We start from the raw sequence: 22,829 nt of genomic DNA on the forward strand, positions 1-22,829 counted from the left end.
TGAGCATTTCAAACTGGTAAAAAACCATGGCTTAACTATTAGTTCAGTGTAGAGACTAAGCTCATAAAAATCCATAATTTTTTTTTTACTAAACACTAATGAACAACACAATCAGTATTGATGTTCCTGAGAGAAACAGTATACCTGATTCCTAAGAATTTAAAACACAGAACTTAAGGGAGACCTTCTGCCTTTAGCTATAGCCTTCCCATCCTTAACACTTACTGGCAGTCTAGGTCAATATTTGTCATCCTTGTTTTCCAAAAAGCCATTTATACATTCATAATAAACTCATGTATCTGAGATCCTCTATACCTCTCTCTCAATTGATATTCTTTGATACCTCAGTGATATCCCCAGAGGCCAAGGCATTCCACAAGGTAGAAAAATAAACCAGCACAATCTATTTGTGCATTAACTCAAAAGGATTCTGAAAGATTTAAAGTCCCCTGGGAACATCACACACCAGGGCCTGTCGGGGAATGGAGGGAAGGGGAGGGATAGCATTAGGAGAAATACCTAATGTAGATGACAGGTTGATGAGTGCAGCGAACCACCATGGCACGTGTATACCTATGTGACAAACCTACACGCTGTGCACATGTATCCCAGAACTTAAAGTATAATAAAATAACACAAATAAAAATAAAAAATTTAAAGTCCCCTGGACCTTGGTTTGGTTGAATTTTGTGACATGTACTTTGGGGGAACCTGGATATCCTGGTTTCTAATTTTAACAATTCATGATTAATGAGGGCCGATCACGGTGGCTCACGCCTGTAATCCCAGCACTTTGGGAGGCCGAGACGGGCAGATCACGAGGCCAGAAGACAGAGACCATCCTGGCTAACACAGTGAAACCCCGTTTCTACTTAAAATACAGAAAAATTAGCCAGGCGTGGTGGCGGGCCCCCGTAGCCCCAGCTACTCAGGAGGCTGAGGCAGGAGAATGGCGTGAACCTGGGAGGCGGAGCTTGCAGTGAGCCGAGATCGCGCCACTGCACTCCAGCCTGGGCGACAGAGCAAGACTCTGTCTCAAAAAGAAAAAAAAAAAAAAAAAAAAAAGAAAAAAAAAAAAAACAAAAAAAAACCAATTCATGATTAATGTTAAGCCTATGAACCTAGTATCCCCCCCCCTTTTTTTTTTTTTTTAGAAAAAAAAAAAAGGAACAGAAGAAATCTCCACTAACTGGCCGGGCACAGTGACTCATACCTGTAATCCCAGCTGTTTGGGAGTCTGAGGCAAGCGGATCACCTGAGGTCAGGAGTTCCACACCAGCCAGGCCAACATGGCAAAACCCCATCTCTACTAAAAATACAAAAATTAGCCGGGCATGGTGGTGGTGCCTGTAATCTCAGCTACTCAGGAGGCTGAGACAGGAGAATAGCTTGAACCCAGGAGATGGAGGTTGCAGTGAGCCGAGATCATGCCATTGCACTGCAGGTCCAGCCTGAGAGACAAGAGTGAAACTCTGTCTCAAAATAAATAAATAAATAAATAAATAAATCTCCACTAACAGCTTTATAACCCAATTTTTTCTTTTTTCAAAATCAAGGATAGTCAATGCCCCACACCCTTAAACCTAAATTTTCCAGGAAAAAAAAAAAATATATAGCAAATGCATTGGATCTTTTGCTCTACAAGCAAAATAGTGAATTTTACTTTCTGCTTTGGTAACATCACATTTCGATAACTCTGCTGCTCCAGTTGTTACCAGGGAAACAGCTACCTGGCTGCCAACAGCCTAAGCTGTGGGCTTGAAACTAATCACCACTGAGAAAGACCCTGTGACTTTCCCTCTTAACTTTGCCCTCTTTCTCACCTTCTTCTCTCCCTAATGTTTTTCTCCTCCAAGGCCCTGTCACCATTTGTAGTAAAGACTCAACCTATGCTTCCGTGGGAATGGAAAATATGGGTCAAAGTAGCATGAAGCAAGGTCACTATGGAAAGTTTCCCCAATTGCTACACATGCTATCATTGAAAACAAAACTACAGTTTGGTGTGAAAAAGACCTCAGATATCTTATTCCAGCAATTCTTTGCGTGTACCCTACCCCATTTGAAAAAATTACTGTGTCATGTTTGGCGACTATTTCAGAGATATTCACCTGTTCCAATATGATATGTTAGTCCTTTTTATTTCCCTTTCCTACTATTTGTATTTTCAGATTTTTATGCCTATTTGAATATAATCAAGTGGGGAGTTATGGAACCCATATTACTACTTCCCAAGCTGATATTTACCACAGTTTTATGTAGCCTATACAAACATATTTCCTCCCAGTGGTAACGTATGTAAGTAGGAGACAATGTCAATATATTTCCCAAGGTGGTTTATAAAATATCTAGACCATATCAAGGCCACAAAATAAAGCTGATGTCATGTGTATACACGTGTTTTTCTACCCTGACAATTGATAGATTTCTAGAAATCACTTATATATTGAGAATGTTCTTCATTCATAGACTTGTTAAAAGATAATTTGGCAGGCTTGAATACCAGGACTAAAGGTGTTTAATCACTGTAATTTTGAAATTTTTGATACTCAAGATCAGATTCCAGTCCCAGGAATTTGCAAAAGTTAGAGACTCATCATTTTGCTTTTTCCTGAAACAGGGTGAGTTAGGTGCTTCCAAAAGCATTCACTATTTAACATTCTAGCATGAAACTTCAGTGTTAAACTTCAGGATTTTATGCCACGAGGAAAACAGCTGCTATTCATAAAGAGAAAGAGCAGTGAGAGCATATAAGTCATCCATAAATTATCCAGATTCGCTGCCAACTTTGTTGTAATAAACAAGACCAAATTTGCTGATGGAAGGGGGCCCACCGAGAGCGGCTGGATGTGCTTTCTTGGATGCCATTAGTTCCTCCTCAAAGTGACAGATGTCAGGTGCCAGCTTTGTCATCAGAGAGTCACTTTTATCAAGCCTCCCAAACCTGCCAGAGCAATTCATCAATATCTGATAACCTGTTGCTCAAAGAAAACCCCTCTGCCTAGTAGCCAAAGTCTGCCCAGTTTATAGCAGAGAATAAGAAAGAGATTCTAGAAGAGTTTGGATAAATGTGTTGCCACATTCATGAGAAGCTTATGCACAGGGGTTGACGTAAATACTGTCAAGAAAAGAAATCAGAAATACTCATATATTTACTTCATAGCAATGTCTTCATTCAATTCTGCAAGAATGTCAAGTACTAACTCATAAGGAATAATAACATTTTCTACCTCAATTTCTATAATTCTATTGACAATAGACATTTATATTATTGTTTTTTTTAAGTATGATATAAAGCATGTTGTGACCATTACTGGAAACATTTCAAATTCCCACTGGTGGGGTGGATTAATGTATGTCAGGAAAGCACAAAAAAATTGTTTAATGTGAAGCACTAAGAGACTAAAAAAATCTTTGTTTAATTCTTGGTAACACCTCTGCGGCCCACATATATTTTAGGCTACCTGTCTGAACTGAGAGAATGACTCCAAAATTCTGTCTCCAACAAAATATAAGCACTGAAAGTCCCATACATGACTTACATTAGATCAAACAGATGACTCGAACTCATAAACCATGAAAATAATGAGAAAAAATATACTCTTCTGTATATGTTATAAAATCAGATTTTTATAGCTTTAGTATTTTAATTTTTAAAAGCAAAGTGCAGAACAAAACCCAATCGAAAGGCATTTTTAAAGTACTTTTTTTATACTATGGGCTTACTTTAATAAGTAAACTTATTAGATTTGTGCTAATTTATTTAACAAGGGAAAGGGATTCATGCAATCATACCATAACAAAGTCAAAGATAAGTGGCTTCACTGAGATAGCAATTAACTTGGTTTTCTTGCCAGGACTGAGAATAATTACAGAACGAAAAGGGGAGAATATTGATTTTATTTACCTTTTTGGTTTAATTTGAATGAGAAAGAAGTAGGACTTGGGCAGCTTTAGACTTTATCAGAATATGAAAAGATAGTATTAAAAAGTGACTTTGAGTTTCTGGTAACTTAAGAGATTATCTATCATCATCTGCAAATGTCCTTAGAAGTCTGTGTTACTCAAGTAAGATTCTAAGGGTGAAGGTAGCTATGATCTGGAAGAGGATTGGTTGGAAGTCAAAATACTTCAGTTCTACTGCCAGATCTACCATTAACTAGCTCCAAGGTCTTCAGCAGTCACTTCTCACTTTCTGAGCTGAACCTTACATCTTTAAAAAGGAGGAGTTTAGATGAGAACTGTGGGCAGTGGAGCGAGGCTGAGCAGGAGGCACTAGGGACATCCCACTCCTTCCACGCTCACCTCCATCAATTCATTTCACAAACACACTGTATTTCTTTGAATTTAGGACACCACTGAGGATGTGCCATTATTTTACATGCCACCAAGAAAGAAAGATTACTGCCAAATAAATCGTGACACCCTATCAAATGTATCCCAATTTCCGAGGCTTTAAAAAGGGGGGAAAATCAATGTCTTAGAATTGATAAAATATGAATAATTGAGCTCCTCTGTTCTGGCAGAGAGAGAGAGCTACATTCTGGAAATAAATGTTGAATGAAGTCTAGATGATCAGACTCAAAGGGTTTAAGAGACTGAGCCCGAGTGTATATGGCTGGTAGAATTGGAATACAAAACCTGATATTCTGATTCCAAGTTCAGTGATCTTCCACCATGTGACTTTGACCCCAAGACAAAGGTGGTTAAATTTCAAAGGTAGACGCAGGCCAAATGGAGATACAGAGCTACCAAACAGAAACTGGTTCATAGCTAAAAACAAGTCTTTTGCATTTTCAGTTGAGAAATGACTTTTCATTATGCTTTGATAATTTTTGGTGACATACATAGATGCATTCAGAGAGCATCATCTTCAAACATGAAATAATACAATGTGTGTGTATTATATACACACAGTTTTATTATATGCATATACATTTGTATATATACTGTATGCATACATGCTTCTATTTACTGTTTCTATCACAAGTAATATTTTAAAGGTAGGTATTAATTTTGAAGTAGAAATGGACTCTGTTTCTGTCACAGTTTCTATCTCAAAGATTTTCTTTACTCTGTGATGATTTGCTTCTGAATACTGGGAACCTGAAAGATAACTAGAAGGTACGGGCTTGCAATCATAATTACGGTTGAAGGCATGGATTCAAGTTTCTAAATTGGAATTAGAAAACCATTGCATACAGTCCTGAAAACAACAGGACTCAAACTAGTTGATGAGAAGTTTACCAAATTATAACTGAAATATAAAAATGCAGCTGTGTGGATCAACCAAAATTCAAACAGAAGAGGTAAAAAATATAAGTTCAAATACGGGGACAACCCTGAAAGCCTGATGCTGAACTAACAGAAATATGTAGCAGCAACTTGTATCTTATAGGGAGAAATGATCAATTGTCTAAAAGCATTGGCAAGGTAAGTCTGAAAAGGACAAGTGGATGAACGGGTTCCTCTATCCTCATTATTTCAGATTTCAGCCAGGCCTTGCAATAATTATTGGCCCCAGTTTTGAAATGTTTCACCTTTGTTTCCACTCCATGAGTGAGTATAAGAAGGGACTCATTATGGGATAAGTAGATAAAATAATTTCTACTCAAAATACAATCTAAAAATCACATAATGCTTTATCATAAATTCTAAAAAGAAGTAAGATATTTTGGATTTGGGGTTAATGATGAAGAACGTGCCCAGAAAGAGGTCATGCATCACACTCCTGGTTCTGTCTTCCATTGTGATATGGTTATTAACCCAATCAGTAGCATAACATGAAATTCTTAGTTTCTATAAGTCAGGAGTCAGTGGGAAATGGAGAAGGTAATTGAAGGAGACAAGGTATACTGGAAAGAGAATTTTCTTTGTGAGAGCCGAAATAAGCCATATGTCTGTGTCTATGTTTATAGCTCTATCTATATCTACATTTGGGTTATTTTAGTTACCATGCCAACAATCTGTCTGCCTGAACAGTTGTTATTGTTGTTATTTAAACTTCCTCTGTTAGATCCTAAGTCCTATAGGTAATTTCTTGGGCAAAAAATTACTCTAAGAATTATCATTGTACTCATATTTTATTCAGATGTTGTTTTTCAAAAGCACTTATTAAGTGACTTTTATGTCACTTTTTGAGAAAATAAAATATTGCCTTATCAGCTGCTTTTGTGATTTGTAAAAGGTTTTTCTTCCTGTTTAATTCACAAGGGATAAGTTAGGCTTTCTGAAGTTTATAAAGGCATGATGAAAATCATACTAATTGTTCTATGAACAGGACTTATTCATAACAAGAAGTGATTTTCAACATACCTCATGAAGCCGGAGGTCTTTCTCATAGACAAGCTTTTTTACAAAGGCAGCTATAAATACAACCCAGGCAACCATAAGCACAATTGGAAGAGAATAAGAGACACTGGTTAGGAAGCTGTAAGACAAACAAAAAAAGAAAAATTCAGTGACCAAAATGAATGCCATACTTGCAGAGATTATAATATATAAAGAACTCACTCTCTCTTACATTGAAGTTATGATCGTGTTTTGAAATTGAAAATAATCAGTATTACCCCATTATTTATGAAGCATGAAGCTGATTTAACCATAGGTCTGTGATTTTTTTAGTGTAATGTTTCAAGAGTAAGAAAAAAAAAAGCTCTGGATTATTACATAAAATTGCCATATTGTTTAAATTGTGTTTGAGTATGTGTCTGGGAAAATAATTACTATATAGATATAATTGCAAGGCTCAAAACCTTTATATCTAAACTAGATTCTTATCTAAAAGGCAGATTTAAAATGAGACGATGATTGGTTTACCTAACTAAAAGCTATATCTTCCAAAATTACTGTATTTATAGCTACTCTTAGGAAGATCATAGTTATTATGAAACTAAATTTCTAAAAATGAAATAAAATCTAAAGCATTCATTTGTTTTTGTTTGTTTGTTTGTTTTTTAGTAGAGATGGGGTTTCACCATGTTAGCCAGGCTGGTCTCGAATTCCTGGCCTCAAGTGATCCACCTGCCTCGGCCTCCCAAAGTGCTGGGATTACAGGCATGAGTCACTGTGCCTGGCCCAAAGCATTTGATTTAAAATGCAGACAAAGAACTTGGATTCCTCAAAGTAATGCTCTGGAAGATGCTTTATACATGGTATAGATATGTCTATTTTGATGATGTGCTCAACTAGAGAATCACTGGAAGACATCCTCAAGCCCAGATGTATTCCTCAATGTCCTGCTCATGAAGCCTGAAAGTTAAATTGGAGTGGTTCTCAAAGCACCCAAAGAGATTACTAAAACACAAGTTTCTGGGCCCCAGCCTCTGATTTATTATATCTGGGAGGGACCATCTATTTGCTTTTTAAACAACTTCCCAGGTGATACTGATGCTGCTGGTCCAGGGACCACACCTTAGGAGCCATGGTTCTGACAATTGATGCCCTTATTTGAGCTGAGGCAAAGGCAGTAGATGTCGATGAGAGATTCTAAGTTGCTCTGTTTATGTGTTGGGCTCCGCTCAAGCTTTCACTTGGAGAAAGGTCCCAAGGCCATTTCCTTTTTTAATCTACAAGACTAAAAAATTACCTCCAAGTACCCCAAGAAAAATGTAAATGTTAATGAAGCATGAGATCACTATCATTCAGTATCACTTTAGCATGCAGAAGTGTGTCATTATCAGAGAGATGAGGTGTTTTTTGGTGAGGGAGCAGTGGGAGTTGAGGCCATATTCCATTTTTGTTGTTGTTGTTTCCTGGGAAACTGTATGGCATGTGGTAGGCATTTACAGACTACTTCTTGAATGAATTTTGTTTTGGTTCAGGTACAGCCTTGAAGTGATTTCTGGATCTAGAACTAGGCAAAGGCCTTCATTCATTAACAACAAATCCCCTGTAATGTTTCTTCCAAGTGATAGTGTATTTTAGATTTGGTCTAGTATAAAGCAGGAATGTTGGTCTTATACACAGGAGGACTAGTGTAGTACCAGTTATATTATCTTGGGCAAGTTAATTAGCCTTTCTGGATTTCAGTTTTTTCATCTGGAAAGTATGGACAATAATTCCTGCTCCTACTTACCTTATGAGGTTGTTGGGTGAAACAAATGAAATAATTAATGGGAAATCACTTTATATGCAACAGTGTATATGTGTGTAAGGCATAATGAACATATTCCCATAAAGAATACAGACTGCACTTATTCTTTAAAGAAACACCCAGGTACCCACCATCCTAGGTACCAAAATTTATAAGGGGAAAAAATGAGCAGGGAACTAGATAAGAATTTTAACTTAATTGACCCCATAGATCTTTATAATTTGTGCAAGCCATTGCAGTTCACATATAGTTCAGGCAGCAAAGTCCCATCCACAACAGCCTCCACAACAGCGCAGCTAACCTTGACAGTCCACTTGATGGACTCCTTACCTGCTTCCTCATGCTACTGTTGCACCGGGTTACATTACCTCATCTCATTTATAACTCTTGAAGTAGCCAAGGGAGACAGAAGCATTGAAAGAAAGAAAAAAGAAGAGAAAAGAAAAAGCCAATACCATCCGAATTGTATATAAACTGCAATAACTGGGTTGCGTAGCATGTTCAATTCCTTTAAAGTAATATTCAGCCTCAAGCTTTTATATAGGAAGGTGAGCTTGAAAACCATAATCTGCTTATTTTTTAACCATCTACAGAGTGAAGGAAGCATTCAGTGCTACCCAACTGGCAGATTTCTCGAACATTCAAATTGAATTGTCTAAAAGCATTATTGTTACTTTCTTATTCATCTAGAAAAACCATTTTAGATATAGAAGATTCCTAGCAAATGAACTGATAATACATGACAGTTTCAGGTAGCACAATATTTATCTGAAATAGTTGATCAAAATGTGTTCAAGATTTCTTTTATCAATTTGTTTTCTTAAAATTGATCATGCGCTCAGATTTTTTAAAATCCAATTTGGGAGTTGGAAGGGATTTTAAGATCGTCTTGTTCATCCCTTTAATTTGACTAGAGGGAGGTAAGCCCAGTAGACAGTGGGGAACATCAAAATCATGCAGCAACGTACTCAGGTCTGAAGTCCAATTATTCCAATTTTAGGGCCAGAATTTTTGGAGAGCTAAGGGTTTTTATAGATGATTTGGTAAACACTTTACCATCATTGTGGTATTGATGAGCAGTTATGATGAAGCTATGCCCTATAGTGTGAACCCTTTCTCAAAACAAGCATATTACAAAAGTTTGGTGAATGTTGTTCCTTTCATCTAATACATCTGAATGAACGGACTGAAGTGAGTTCTCAGAAAAGTTGTTGATCATTAACAAGGCTGAAAGTGCACACACTTACTTGTCTTTCATGAAGCAGGGATAAGGAATTGCTTGAACCTGGACTGCTATTTCCTGGGAGTTCCTTCCAGTTTGCAATTCAATGATTGCTCTTTCAATACTATCCTGTAAATAAATAAAAGCCCTGCCATAGATCTGGTTGTGTGATGGAGAATTGTGTGGCCCTGGAGCCCAAATCTTGGTTCTTAGGCTTCTTGTGGTCTGTGCGGTCTTGAGACTCATGCGGATGGTATATTTTATGACAGGAGGAAGAAAGACATTTTCAGAGTCATAGCCTCTGTGCCAGCTTCTGTTAGAAGGAAGCTTAAAAATAACACCTAAAAATAAAATGGCAACAACAGCAGAAAGGTTATTTTATGGTTGACATTATTCATTGTTTGGAGAGTACACAGAGGGGACAGCCAAACAGTCAATTGAGTTAGTAATGTGACAGTAGGTTCAGGTTCTTAATTTACAGAAAACATGGTTAATTGGAGGTGTCAACCTCAGAAATTCAAAGCTGGAGTTTAAGAATATAATCACCAACTAAGTAGACAGATTAAATGCACCATTCTAAGCCACTTATTAATATAAAAACACTTTTAGATAAATAATGACTGATTATGAGGATGGACTCAACTTCACTCTGTAACTATGTAATCCTTTTCAATCTTAATTTGAAGTACACCAACAAAATTAGACATACTTAGAGATTATAGTTGGTTGCCTACATGAAAGGTTCTCTTTTCTAAGGACATCAGAGGACCTAAGGACCCCCACACTAGTTTTCTGAGTTCTGGATGAAAGACATGAGGAAAGAATTTGGCCAATTTTAGCACAAAGAGATGCTCAAACCCTAATAGAACAGCACTTACTTCCAAAGAGTTCGTTGCTTTTGTAGAGCCTTTTAGCCTCTCTCTCCATTTCATCTATGGTTTTTGCTGCCTGAATACGGTCATATAATACACAAGAGGAAATATTTACTGTCAGGGAAGATAGTGTGTTAAGCTGATCGATGATGTCAATGTTGTTCTCTAATTTCAGTCTTAGAATATCTAAAGAGGCAAAGCAAAAGAGACAAAAAAAAATTATGGTCTTGATTCTGGTCGTAATTAGATGAAATACTGATTTTTTGTAAATACTAAACTAGATTATAAATGACAAAAGGCTGCAGAATTTACTCTAAAAGTATCTAGTATTCTACACCAAAGAAAATGGGTCGTTATGCAAATATTCATTGAGGAGCCAAGCTAGTTACAAATACAGTAAACCTAGGTTCTAAGAAAGATACAAGATAATTTAAAAGTATATTTTGTTACAATTTAATAACAAAGAACTAAGATGAATAAATTTTTAAAAATCTATCTACATGTAGTTAGGACAAAAACTATAAACCAGAGATGCGAGTTTAGAATAAACTAAACAGAAATGCCTGCTTTGTACACGGAATGTGAATGCACAAACTGAAACAAACGAAAGTCTATGTAGAATGCATAGGATAAACAAACTGTATTATTACATAAGCTGTGATATAGAAACATTTAAGATACCTGAAAATATATGCCACATAGTTGTGAGTTTCTAATACTGTTTGACTTAAAATCTTATGTGTATATCTTAAAATTAATACTTTTGATGTCTGTATTAATCTGATAAAATGATCAGGATTTTATTTTGGGCAATTACTCTGGAATAAAGGGGACTTAATTTCTCTTCAATTTTATGATTCTTTGTGAGGAAATCAACCAGGACAAAGGGTAAATATGAAATTGCAAGTTAACAAATCATTTGGCCAATTAAATTTTTACTGACTTGATCATCATGAATACTGAGAAGGCTGTGAATATCATAAATCCCTCCTTCACAGAACCCAGACATGTCTCTTACATCGTCCAAAATAGGACTAAATTTCTCACAGAAGACAACTTCTTAAATGCATTTCTCATTAGAATTTAAAGTGAAATGTTTTACTTGATGTAGATGTTGGTGGGGGAGGGGTAAATTGTGGTTGAACAGTGGCCTCCAGCGGCCACTGGAAATCAACACAACACCAAGGAATTATTTAGAAATTCTGGTAGACAGGATCATAAAAACACTTCAAGGGGTCAGAGTCCCCCGAATTCAAACTATATAACCTCTTCAATACTAAGTTACATGTGTAATTATACAAACATAAGAGTCTCAGTGCTACGTTCATTTTAATCTTATTTTAAATTCTTAGCCTCACTTCCTAGTTCAGAAGTTAGAAATGACAAAATTTATCTAAGAACTTTGCAGTTTAGCCCTGATGTGTTAATCAAATAGTTCCTTGCCCAAATGATACTTTTAGAGAGTAAATCCACTAGTACCTTTATTTAATCAAGCTGGGTTGACTATCGTAATATGTGTACAATCATATACAATACAAATATAGGCATAATTCTTCCCCAGTGGTTTAGAACCTAAATCATTTACGTCCCAGCAGTGCCAGGGAGGGGGAGGGGCGTTTGCTCTGCTACTGCCAAATTCTGATGCTCTCAATCCGTTTCTCATACCCATGGTTGCATAGCAACAGTGAATCAGACACAGCCTGAATTAGATGTCTTGCATCCCTTAGGTTGAAGGTGGGGACATGGCAGAGGGAATGCATAAGTTTAGACAGCTTCCTTTGATCTTCTGCAGCCTCTTCCTTTTAAACGACCATGTGAGGAGGACCCAACCTTGAATAATGATTTCAGTGTATTTTCTTTTGAGTCTCCCCATTGCGTTTTTCTTGCTTTTGCTAACTCTATATCTCTTCTAATTACATTCTGGGTTAGTCAAGTGATACTGAGGCCAGTGGAGATAAAAATGTTAAATGTAGCCAGAAATAAATAATTTCATTTTCCCTTGTCCTTAAGGACTTGCCTTTCATCAAGTTACTAAAATAAAGTGCTCCCTTACTTCTAACAACCTACCTGTGATTGAAGAAAAAAACTGCATTTATATTACATTATAATAATAATAATAATTTTTTTTTTTTTGAGACAGGGTTTTACTCCTGTCACCCAGGCTGAAGTGCAGTGGCATGATCTTGGCTCACTGAAACCTCCACCCCCCAGGTTCAAGCAATTCTCCTGCCTCAGCCTCCCAAGCAGCTGGGATTACAGGCGTGCACCACCATGCCCAGCTAGTTTTTGTATTTTTAGTAGAGATAGGGCTTCACCATGTTGGCCAGGCTGGTCTCGAACTCCTGACTTCAAGTGATCTGCCCGTGTCTGCCTCCCAAAGTGCTGGGATTATAGGCGTGAGCCACCACGCCTGGCCTACATTATAATTATTGAAACTAACTACAGACACTGGGCATCCAAATAATCATGACTACTTGTAATTGTACAACTAACTGGGAAGAAGATAGGGGGGATATATCCAGGGTCTCATTTTTCTTTGAGTAGCTAGCTACAAACTAAGTACAGGAGAAAAGGGGGAAAATGTAATCATATGGAACAATGTTGTTTATATTTCCGACATGACTCATGAATAAAAGCTTTGTGAATTTGGACTCACCGAGTTCATCTATCTGTTTCAATAGTTCAACAGCATCGAGTCCCACGGAGAACTTCACAAAAACTTGCACAAAAGGGTTCCTTAGCGTATTCTAACAAATAATAATTAAAAATCAGTTTCAATACAAGAAAAATCATGTTTGACATTGTCTCTCTAATAACCACCACAGTGAAGTGCAGTAACCACAACTGGGCATTATCAATGCACTGTCTTGCAAAGGCTCACAGAGAAATCCTTGAGAAGAAAAGAGAAGACTGGGGGTTGGTAATGACTTGACAGGCTGGGCTGTTGCTTGTCTATAGATACAAATTGGTCAGCATGCACAGTGGCCAGATGTGACTACAATTATCAACATTAGAAATTTATATTCGATTTAACAGAATTTTTCCTCCTAGCTATATTATTCGTTTTTAATGTATACTATACACAATGTTGTGATTCATGGTTGAACTTTGTTCACTTGAAACAAAACTCTTAAAAATCATGATGTCTCCGTGGAATCTGACATCACAACTGATTTGTATTCAAGTTCTACTACTTCCTAGCCTGAAGCTTTTAGCAAGCACCTTTTCCAGTCTCAGGTAACCTTTTGGTGAAGTAGGTAAGAATGCCTCATCACATCAGAATAGTCCATTTCAATTATTATAATATTATTTTTGTACTGTCGTAAGTGCAACTATGTGAATATGAAAGAATAAATTGATGATAAACCTTTAAATTCTATCAATGGAAAGGCTGAAAAATTAAAAGAAAAACATAATTGCTTTAAAATATAAAGGCCTTTATAGCTATTTGCCAAATTAGAAGACATAACTTCTATCACTCTAGGAGTACTATTACCTAATATTTGTTGAGCTTTTATAATACCATGTGCTGGGCACCGTCTTATAGAGTTTAACTTGACTTTCTCACTTTGTTTACAACAACACTTTGAGGTAAGTGCTATTATTACCTCTAAGTAATAGATGACAAAGCTATGGCTAAAGAAGCTATGTAAATTCTCCTAAGGACACACAATTAATAAGGGCTAAGGGAAAAAATGAAGGAGAGAATTCAACTCAATTAAAGAAATGTTTTTTCATCATATGTGTAAATTCATGGCCTGGTTTTTATGTAAGTGAGGCTTGATTGTCCTTTTAGAGCCCCATTTGGTACAACATATTCTCATGTCCTTCTTACCAGTGTCTTTTGTTTTATTGTCATGGGGATGAATGACTAAGAAAAACATATTAGTCGAGCACATATATAATAGAATTAGTTTGCTAAATCCATAGCTACTGAGGGTTCTAAAAGCAGCTGGTGGCATGTAGACTGATGGCTAGCTATCAGGCAGCTACATGCTGTGATAACAGCCCTTTAAGATCTGTTTATCAGGAATTAGCTTCTGCATCTTGGAAAATCTGTATCAGAGCATCACTAACAAATAAAGTACTGTGTTAGTTGCAATCTGGAGACAATCCATTAAACCCTATTTCAATTCTCCCATCACTCCTTTTACAATCAATCATATGACATCTAATAATAGGTACAATGTATATTATTTGGGTGATGGATATGCTAAAAACCCTGATTTGATCAATACTAATCCATGCATGTAGCAAAATTGCATTTGTATCACATAAACGTATAAAAAATTTAAAAATACCAAAACACCAAATGCTTCCACATATGTGGTCTTCACAAGTCTGTCATTACCAATATACTAATTTTAGAGATCCATAAACTGCAGTTCACGTACTTTAAGTCACTCACCTAAGGGTTCACAGTGGCAAAGCCAGTTCTTGTGCCAAAAGCTTAAAATTTCAAATTCTGTGCATATTTACAATATTAAGTATTTTCTCAGTAATTGAAAATAATTAACTTTGTTCTGGACAGAATCAAGATCCTTCCATTAGATGATGATCCCTTTATGAACACAATCTCAGAGATTCCAGCAAATTACAGTACTTTGAAACTATTATGTATAGAACACATCCTGTTAGTTCACCACTTTAGCTAACGAAACTTTTCTTAAGAAAATCATATGTGGCTTTTTTTTCTCCTCCTGGAAAAAAAGTCTTAGGAGAAAATAGCAATGTGTTGTTCAGGAAAATATATTTGTCATGAAGTGCTATCTAAGTAGCCTTCGTTATCTGAGACTCACTAGAAAAGGCCACTTAAAATGAGCATGCTTAGAATTAGAACCAAAAATTAATAGGAAATTGTGGGGAAGACATTTGATGAAAAGTTTATGTTATTAAATATATTAAATGTCTATTTTAGAATTTTATTTAATCATTTATGATAAAATTTGGGTTGTAATTATAACTATGCATTAATTGTTAGTCAAAACAAAGACTGAATAAAAGCACCTTTGGAGTATAATTTTTCTGACCATCTCATATCATATAATATCCTCCATTCTAAGTTTAACTTCCTAAGCATGATCATACAAAAGGGCATTATTTTCCCAAAAATATTTTAGGGCTCCATTAATCTTCCAAGGACCTCTCTTTGATATGCAAGCCAGTCTCTTAAAGCTCCTAGGTTGTCACCATTCCTGCCAATTTTCTTTTCTCCAACTGATTACTGGGCTAATTCTGCTGCTCCATCTTCAGTTGCCAATATCTCTGTGATTGGAACATTTCCCCACATTATTTGCATCATCTTCAGAAATTCCTGCCTTTTTTTTTTTTTTTTTTTTTTTTGAGATGGAGTTTTGCTCTTGTTCTCCAGGCTGGAGTGCAGTGGCGCAATCTCAGCTCACTGCAACCTCCACCTCCCAGGTTCAAGCGATTCTTCTGCCTCAGCCTCCCGAGTAATTGGGATTACAGGCGCCTGCCACCACATCTGGCTAATTTTGTATTTTTAGTAGAGATGGGGTTTCTCCGCGTTGGTAAGGCTGGTCTTGAACTCCCGACCTCAGGTGATCCGCCCTCCTCAGCCTCCCAAAGTGCTGGGATTACAGGCGTGAGCTACTGCACCTGGCCTAGAGCACTTTTTCCAATTATAACTTTTGCTTCCTTAAGTGGCCTTAAACGTAAATTCAGATAAATATGTTAATGAGAACACCTTGTGTATAACATGTCAAACTGAATTTGGAATTTATTAACACATGTGTCATAAATTTCTACCATGCAATTCCCCAAGTTTAATGTTCTCTAGCCTATTGGTATTTTAGGAATTCTGGTTAAGATAGCAAAGGAGAGTAATTTAAAGGAGAGAAATCAATAACAAGCATTTTTTGTAGCATTTTAAACTTTTGAAAAACTGATTTACATCACTAGTTATGTCTCTAGATCAACTTGTAAGATGTCTTCTCTGAATTACAGACAGAGGAGCTGCAGTACCAGAGGTGAAGTTAGCCAATTATGAATATGAGTGATAGATCAGTTACCCTGTCTCAGACCTTCTCTCTGGAAGAGAGGCAATTTAATCTGTTGAATACGGAAAGTTACCCTCTTCCCATTCGCATATTGAAGGCAATTAAAATCTCAAAGAATTCAAATTCCTACTAAGTTGAATGACAGAACCATCTCATACCTGGAGCATTGGAATTGCCTGGTTTAACAGATGGAAGGAATTCATGAAAAGTGGCGACTTATCCATCCACTCTTGAGATTTTTCTCTTAATTCCGCCAGCTGTCTCAGAGTTACATTGGACTTAATGACAAAGAAACAAAAGAAGTGTGATCCATTAGTATTTTGTCTATATTTTAACAAGGTATCTTAAGACTGCTTTGTTACATAACTTCAAAAGACAGTTCTAAAACATGAAGTTAGTATAAAAAATTGTCAGAAATTTCCCACATGGTCAAAAATTTCAAATGACAGCTTTTATAGGGTCAAGTTCATTTATAAAAATTCTGGATAATTTAGGGTTTGATTCATGTCCAGAGTGAGTTTATAGCCAAAATGAAAGCCTGACTTCTGGAGTTCTTACCAGTTTTTCATTTTTACCAACGATACACTTAACTTTACTATTAAAGAAACATCCTAGTTCGAGGATAGCAGAAGGATATTCTCATGTATTGCTGCTGAGAATAGATGTTAGAGGTTTTTGGAAAGCAATTTGACAATGGCTATTAAAATAAAATACAATATCCTTCAACCCCTCAATTCTGAAGATTCATCTTATTGAAATAAAAATACTGCTACATAAAACCAATACACAAGAATATTTATTGCTACATTGTTTATATTAGCAAGAAAAACACACACACACACAAAACATTGGAAACAAAATTAATGCCCAACACCTGATGACTGGATGAGTAAATTCGGTGTTATAAAAAAAAATGTGCAATCTCTAAAAAGAATGAATTAAATTATACCTATTGAGTTGGAAAAATTTTCACAATGTATTCTTGTATGAGAAAAACTATATATAAAAAAGGATTAAAATGCAGTATCATTTTAATGCAGTGACCTCAAAGAACTCTGCTTATGAATATATGTGGTATAATAATCTATAAAGGATTGGAGTAATAGAATAAATTATAGGAAGATGCATATATGAATGCTAACATACATTAGTTTATATGAAAGGAAGAATAGGATCAAGAGAAGAGGAAAAAGGGAGGTGAGAACTAAATACAAAAGGGGGGAAAAAAAAGACCACGCTTAAAACATAAGCTCATATGCTGCTGAGGTTGTGAAGAAAAAGGAACACTTATACATTGTTGGTGGGAGTGTAAATTAGTTCAGCCATTGTGGAAGACAGTGTAGCAATTCCTCAAAGACCTAAAGACAGAAATACCATTCGACTCAGCAATCCCATTACTGAGTATACATCCAAGGGAATATAGGTCATTCTATTATAAAGATGCATGCATGCATATGTTCATCACAACCCTATTCACAACAGCAAAGACACTGAATCAACCTACATCCCTAACAATGATAGATTGGATAGAGAAAATGTGGTACATGTGCACCATGGGATACCACACAGCCATAAAAAAGAATGAGAGCATGCCTTTTGCAGAGACAGGGATGGAGCTGGAGGCCATTATCCTTAGCAAACCAACACAGGAATAGAAAACCAAAAACCACATGCTCTCACTTATAAGCAGGAGTTAAATGATGAGAACACATGGACATAGAGAGGGGAACAGACGGGTGGAGGGTGGGAGGAGGAAAAGGATCAGGAAAAATAACTAATGGGTACTAGGCTAATACCTGGGTGATAAAATAATCTGTACAGCAAACCCCCATGACAGAAGTTTACCTGTGTAACAAACCTGCACTTGTACCCCTGAACTTAAAATAAAAGTTAAAAAAAAAATCAACAAATAATTGTTTATTTAAATTGAAAAACAAAGTTCATATATAACTCAATTTATGCAAAACTACATAGGAATATATAGTCAGTAAAGCAAATAAGGTATTAAATCACAGTTTTTATAAAAATGGACCGAGATTAAATTGAATATTCTTTGATAATGATCGCTGTCCATTATTCTGTAGAATATAAAAATAATGTTATGTTCATATAATTATAGTTGAATGGCCAAGTAATGGTAAAACAGAGATTTTTCTTTTACTTTAGCTCCGTCATTTTAAAAGTACTAGGTTTATAATTCAAATAATTAAAGCCAACTTTAAAGTGAGAGGGAAATACTATTATGGTTAAATGAAGTAAATGGTAAGTATAGTTAATAATGTTGTCTTATTCGACATCTATCTTCTATATAAATGAGATGTTAAATTGTACAACTAAATATGAAGCCAAGAATCTATACTTCAGGGATTGTTTTTGTTCCAGCTAGTTATATAATGCTCAATATTACTTTTTCTAGTACAATAATTTTTACATACTTTGAAAGTTAGACACCAGTTGCAGAGGATTTTTCTGCTTTTTGAGATAAATGGAAAAATCTGAGGTCTTGCTTCAACTAACCTCATTCTCAAATGTTAACATGGTTCATTTCTCTTCAAAGGGCTCCCACCCAATCTATACTGCTTGCACATATCCAGGGCAGAAGTTGAGAATTTTACTAACAGTTTCAGAAAGCCAAGGATAATAATAATAGTAGGTAAGATAGAAAGAAATCAGTCAGCTAAAGTAAATTTGGAAGTTGACTACTTTAAAAAACATCTTAATAGTCAAAATAGAAACTGAGTTATAATGGTCAAACCTTTTCCATTATTGCCTTTGTGACTGGGTTATATGGTGCATACAAAATTCTTCCCAACAACATAGGTTTCAAGAAAGCCCAAATCACAGGTCCAGCGGGCATGTTAATGATGTCTTTATAAAGGGAGAAGCAAAATGGTGCTGGAAGGAAAAAGTGAAATAAAACCATTTAATAGATGTACTTCAAATCCATTTCCTCATGGCAAATTGACAGAGATTATTCTTATCACACCCAAAAATACATGCTCTAGTACTTCCTATATTATTAACAGATGTGAGGCATCTGGTGTCAAAGTAAGAAAGCACAGTAACAAATCTTTTTTAGGTGAGAAAGTTTAACCCAATAAGCAAGCCCAGAGTAAGTGATGGCATTTTGCCAGGAGGAAATAGAAAACGTGAAAGCCACATTTCAGAATGGCTAACAGATTCATTTCCCAGCATTTACTTTTTTAAAAAATACACAAAAACCAACCACTGGGATAGTACCAGATACATAAGAGCTGTTCAATAAATGCTTGGTGAATGAATAAAAAGATGAATAAATGAATCCAGTTGCTAAACACCCATATATTATTTGAATGAGCTCACTCATCACATTTTGCATCTCCAAGTTTATAGATCAAGTAAATGGTTTTGATGTGCCACTAGACATTTACGGTTCTGCTGCAGTCGACTATGCAACTCTACCATGTGTGATAAAAATTCTAATTCTAGAAAGTTAGGAAAAAAATTTCAACCCAAACAGATTTAAGGCAAGTTTTTATATTGTCTAGAAGGCTCAGTGATGACTGACAAAATCTAAATGTAGTATTGTAGTTAAGAGGATAGTCTTTGTAGCAGAGTACCTGGGTTCAAATGACAGCTCAGGCACTTCCAAGTTGAGCGACACTGGCCAGGTTACTTACCCTCCTTGTACTCCATTTCCCCATACTAAGATGAGTTAATGTATATAACATTCTTGACATGTGGTAAATGCTGTATAATTATTTTCTATTTTTATTCTTGGGGAAAATTAATACTTCATTTATCATAAAAAACTAAGACAGAATAGACAGTATTCTTATTGTCATTAACGGCAACTGTCATGCTTATTTTAAAGTATACTCACTGGTATTTATGGGAATTCCATATTTTGAAGCAATTTGCTCTTTAGTTAATTTATAAGTCAAAAAATCCTTGGTGTGGTTGCCTTTTGGCCTCTGGGAAGAGGGCAGCATGGCAGTTAAATATTCAGTGGTAATTCCTTGAGAACATAATGCTTGGGAGATGGTGCTAAATGATCCTTGTGGTGTGTTCATTCGGTTGCTTCTGTACATTGCCTGTGAGACAAAAATCCACAATTTATTGACACTATATGAGCTTTAGAAGCTACTGAAAACAACAGAGAAAGAGAACCTGATAATACTTAGAGTATCCTTACAGCTTCCATAATTCCTTTTATATGTGTATCCCAAATGTAAATGAAGAACAATAAACTTCACTAATTAAAGTGGCAAAAATTGTTGCTAGGTAGAAGAGTTTTCTTGTAGGTGTTTTTTTTTTTTTTCAATGTACTACGATTGAAGCTGAATGTATTATAACTACTCAATATGACAGAAGGCATTTTTCAACAAGAACATTACTGGGTGACTTTGCTACCTGTGTTAATGGAACACTTCTGGGCAGATGCATTTGCTTCAGGGATCTCATTTTGTCTAGCAGCGGATGTGTGCCGGAAGCCATCTGATTGAGAATCTCTTTTAGTCTTATGAAGAGCTCCATCATCTTTTCTACTGGCTTTTGATCTTTCCTTGGGAAAAACACCTAACAGAATAAAAATAAACGCTTTATGTGGAAAAATTGAATCCTCATGCACTGTTGGTAAGGTTGTAAAAAGGTACAGCCACTTTGGAAAACATTTTTGAAGTTTATTAAATAGTTAAATGTAAATTTAACACTCAACCTGACAATTCCATTCCTGGGCGTTTACCTAAGAGAAGTGAAAACATGTCCACACAAAGATTTGTATGTGAATGTTTATAGCAGCATTATTCAAGGTAGCCAAAAAGGGAAAACAATCCAGGTGAGTGGACAAAGTATATATTCTTAAAATGGAATACTATTTGGCAATAAAAGGAAATGAAATACTGATACATGTACAATATGTATGAAACAAAAAAATTATATTAAGTGAATGAATCCAGGCAAAAAGACCACATATTTCATGATTCAATTTATATGTAATATCTTTTTAAAAAGGCAAATCTACAGAGACAGAAAACAGATTAGAAGTTGCTTGGGCTAGAGATTAAAATGAGAGGTAACTGCAAATAGACATGAGGTTTCTTTTGGAAGTAATGGAAATGTCCTAAAATTAGATTGTGGTAATAGTTGCACAATTCTGTATATTTACTAAAAAAATCATTGAGTTAATCACGTAAAATGAGTGATTTTTATGGTATATAAATAATACCTCAATAAAGTTGCAAAAATAGATGATTTTATAAGTCATAAAGGCAAACGTCAACTACATATTTCTTCATGTATACTATTGCTCAAAAATAATATAATACGCACCTAAAAATTAAAATAAAACTGTCAAAAGGCTTACACGATTTATCAGGCTAAGTCATTTTAATCCCATAATGCTTATGTGCTACAAGAAGAAACATTGAAAATGTTTTAAAATTTTAATGTAATTTTTTTATCCTCTTATTTCATTTATTCAGGAACATGAATTGAGTGCCTGCCGTGTTCCCAGCACTGGGTGAGGTGATGGCTATGCAGTGGTGCTGAAGCTGGCACCATCTCAGTACTCACAGAACTTTGATCTATTAGGAGGAACAGATATCAAACAAGCCAATGAACCAAAGGCTGGGGCATATGAGAAGGTAGGGAGTGTTTAGCTAGGAAATCAAAGGAGACCTTTCCAAAGCAAAATCTCAAAGAATGAGAAAGAACATACCATTGGAAGAACAAGAAGAGGAAGGGCATAGGCAGAGGGGCAAAGCTGTTTGAGGTCCCTGAGAGAAAACTCGTGATATTTCCAAGGAAGTCAAAGACCAAGATTATGAGCACAAGATTCAGTTAGAGAGGTAGCTTTGTGTTCATATCTCCCACACCGCACATCTCTCAGTCATGAAGATATGGTTACCTCAATAGCAGAGCTTCCGATTCCAATCATATTTTAAAAATTAGAACCAACATTTTTTTCTATTTTCTATTGCAGTTCTGCCAGAATTCTAGGCATTCCCACATTAACGTGAAATAAATTGGCATGCCGACGTTTAACGGCTAGACTCAACAGCAAATATTTAGTTTGATATCTGCTCTGTAGAGGCATTATAAAATTAGAGTTAAAATTTTAGGTGAAGTAATAATACTAATTTCATGTCATATGCATTGTAGGTTATAGTTTATGTAAAATAACCATTGGTTGAGTTAATGGGTATTTGCTTCATTTCCCTATGGGCCAGACACTGTTCTTTGCATTTAAAATATTTCAGTGAACAAAGAGGCCCTTGTGGAACTAACATACGGCAAATACATTTTAAAAATGGGCCAAGCACGATGGCTCACTCCTGTAATCCCAGCACTTTGGGAGGCCAAGTTGTGAGGATCACTTGAGGTCAGGAGTTCAAGACCAGCCTGACCAACATGATACAACCCCATCCCTATTAAAAATACAAAAATTAGCCGGGTGTGGTAGCACACATTTGTAATCCCAGCTACTCAGGAGGCTGAAGCACAAGAATTGCCTGAACCCAGGAGGTGGAGGCTACAGTGAGCCGAGATGGCACAACTGCGCTCCAGTCTGGGTGGCAGAGAAAGACTCTGTCTCAAAAAAAAAAAAAAGTTTAAAAATGAAAATTTAATAAAATATATAGTTG

At 35.9% G+C, this 22,829-nt stretch overlaps 1 protein-coding gene across 1 annotated transcript in view; it reads right to left on the minus strand.

Annotated features, from left to right (window-relative positions):
* ABCA12 (ATP binding cassette subfamily A member 12) overlaps positions 1–22,829 on the minus strand; it is a 199,381-nt gene that overhangs the window by 58,447 nt on the left and 118,105 nt on the right. Inside the window, exons 16-23 of the mRNA XM_019021763.4 lie at positions 20,599–20,763; positions 20,069–20,279; positions 18,962–19,101; positions 16,365–16,484; positions 12,843–12,933; positions 10,193–10,372; positions 9,340–9,655; positions 6,313–6,427 (exon numbers count right to left, since the gene is read on the minus strand). Coding sequence (XP_018877308.3) covers positions 6,313–6,427; positions 9,340–9,655; positions 10,193–10,372; positions 12,843–12,933; positions 16,365–16,484; positions 18,962–19,101; positions 20,069–20,279; positions 20,599–20,763 — 1,338 coding nt within the window. The remainder of the gene's footprint in view (positions 1–6,312; positions 6,428–9,339; positions 9,656–10,192; positions 10,373–12,842; positions 12,934–16,364; positions 16,485–18,961; positions 19,102–20,068; positions 20,280–20,598; positions 20,764–22,829) is intronic.

The sequence above is a fragment of the Gorilla gorilla genome, chromosome 11 (assembly GCF_029281585.2).
Source record: "Gorilla gorilla gorilla isolate KB3781 chromosome 11, NHGRI_mGorGor1-v2.1_pri, whole genome shotgun sequence".
In the NCBI taxonomy this organism is placed as follows: domain Eukaryota; kingdom Metazoa; phylum Chordata; class Mammalia; order Primates; family Hominidae; genus Gorilla; species Gorilla gorilla.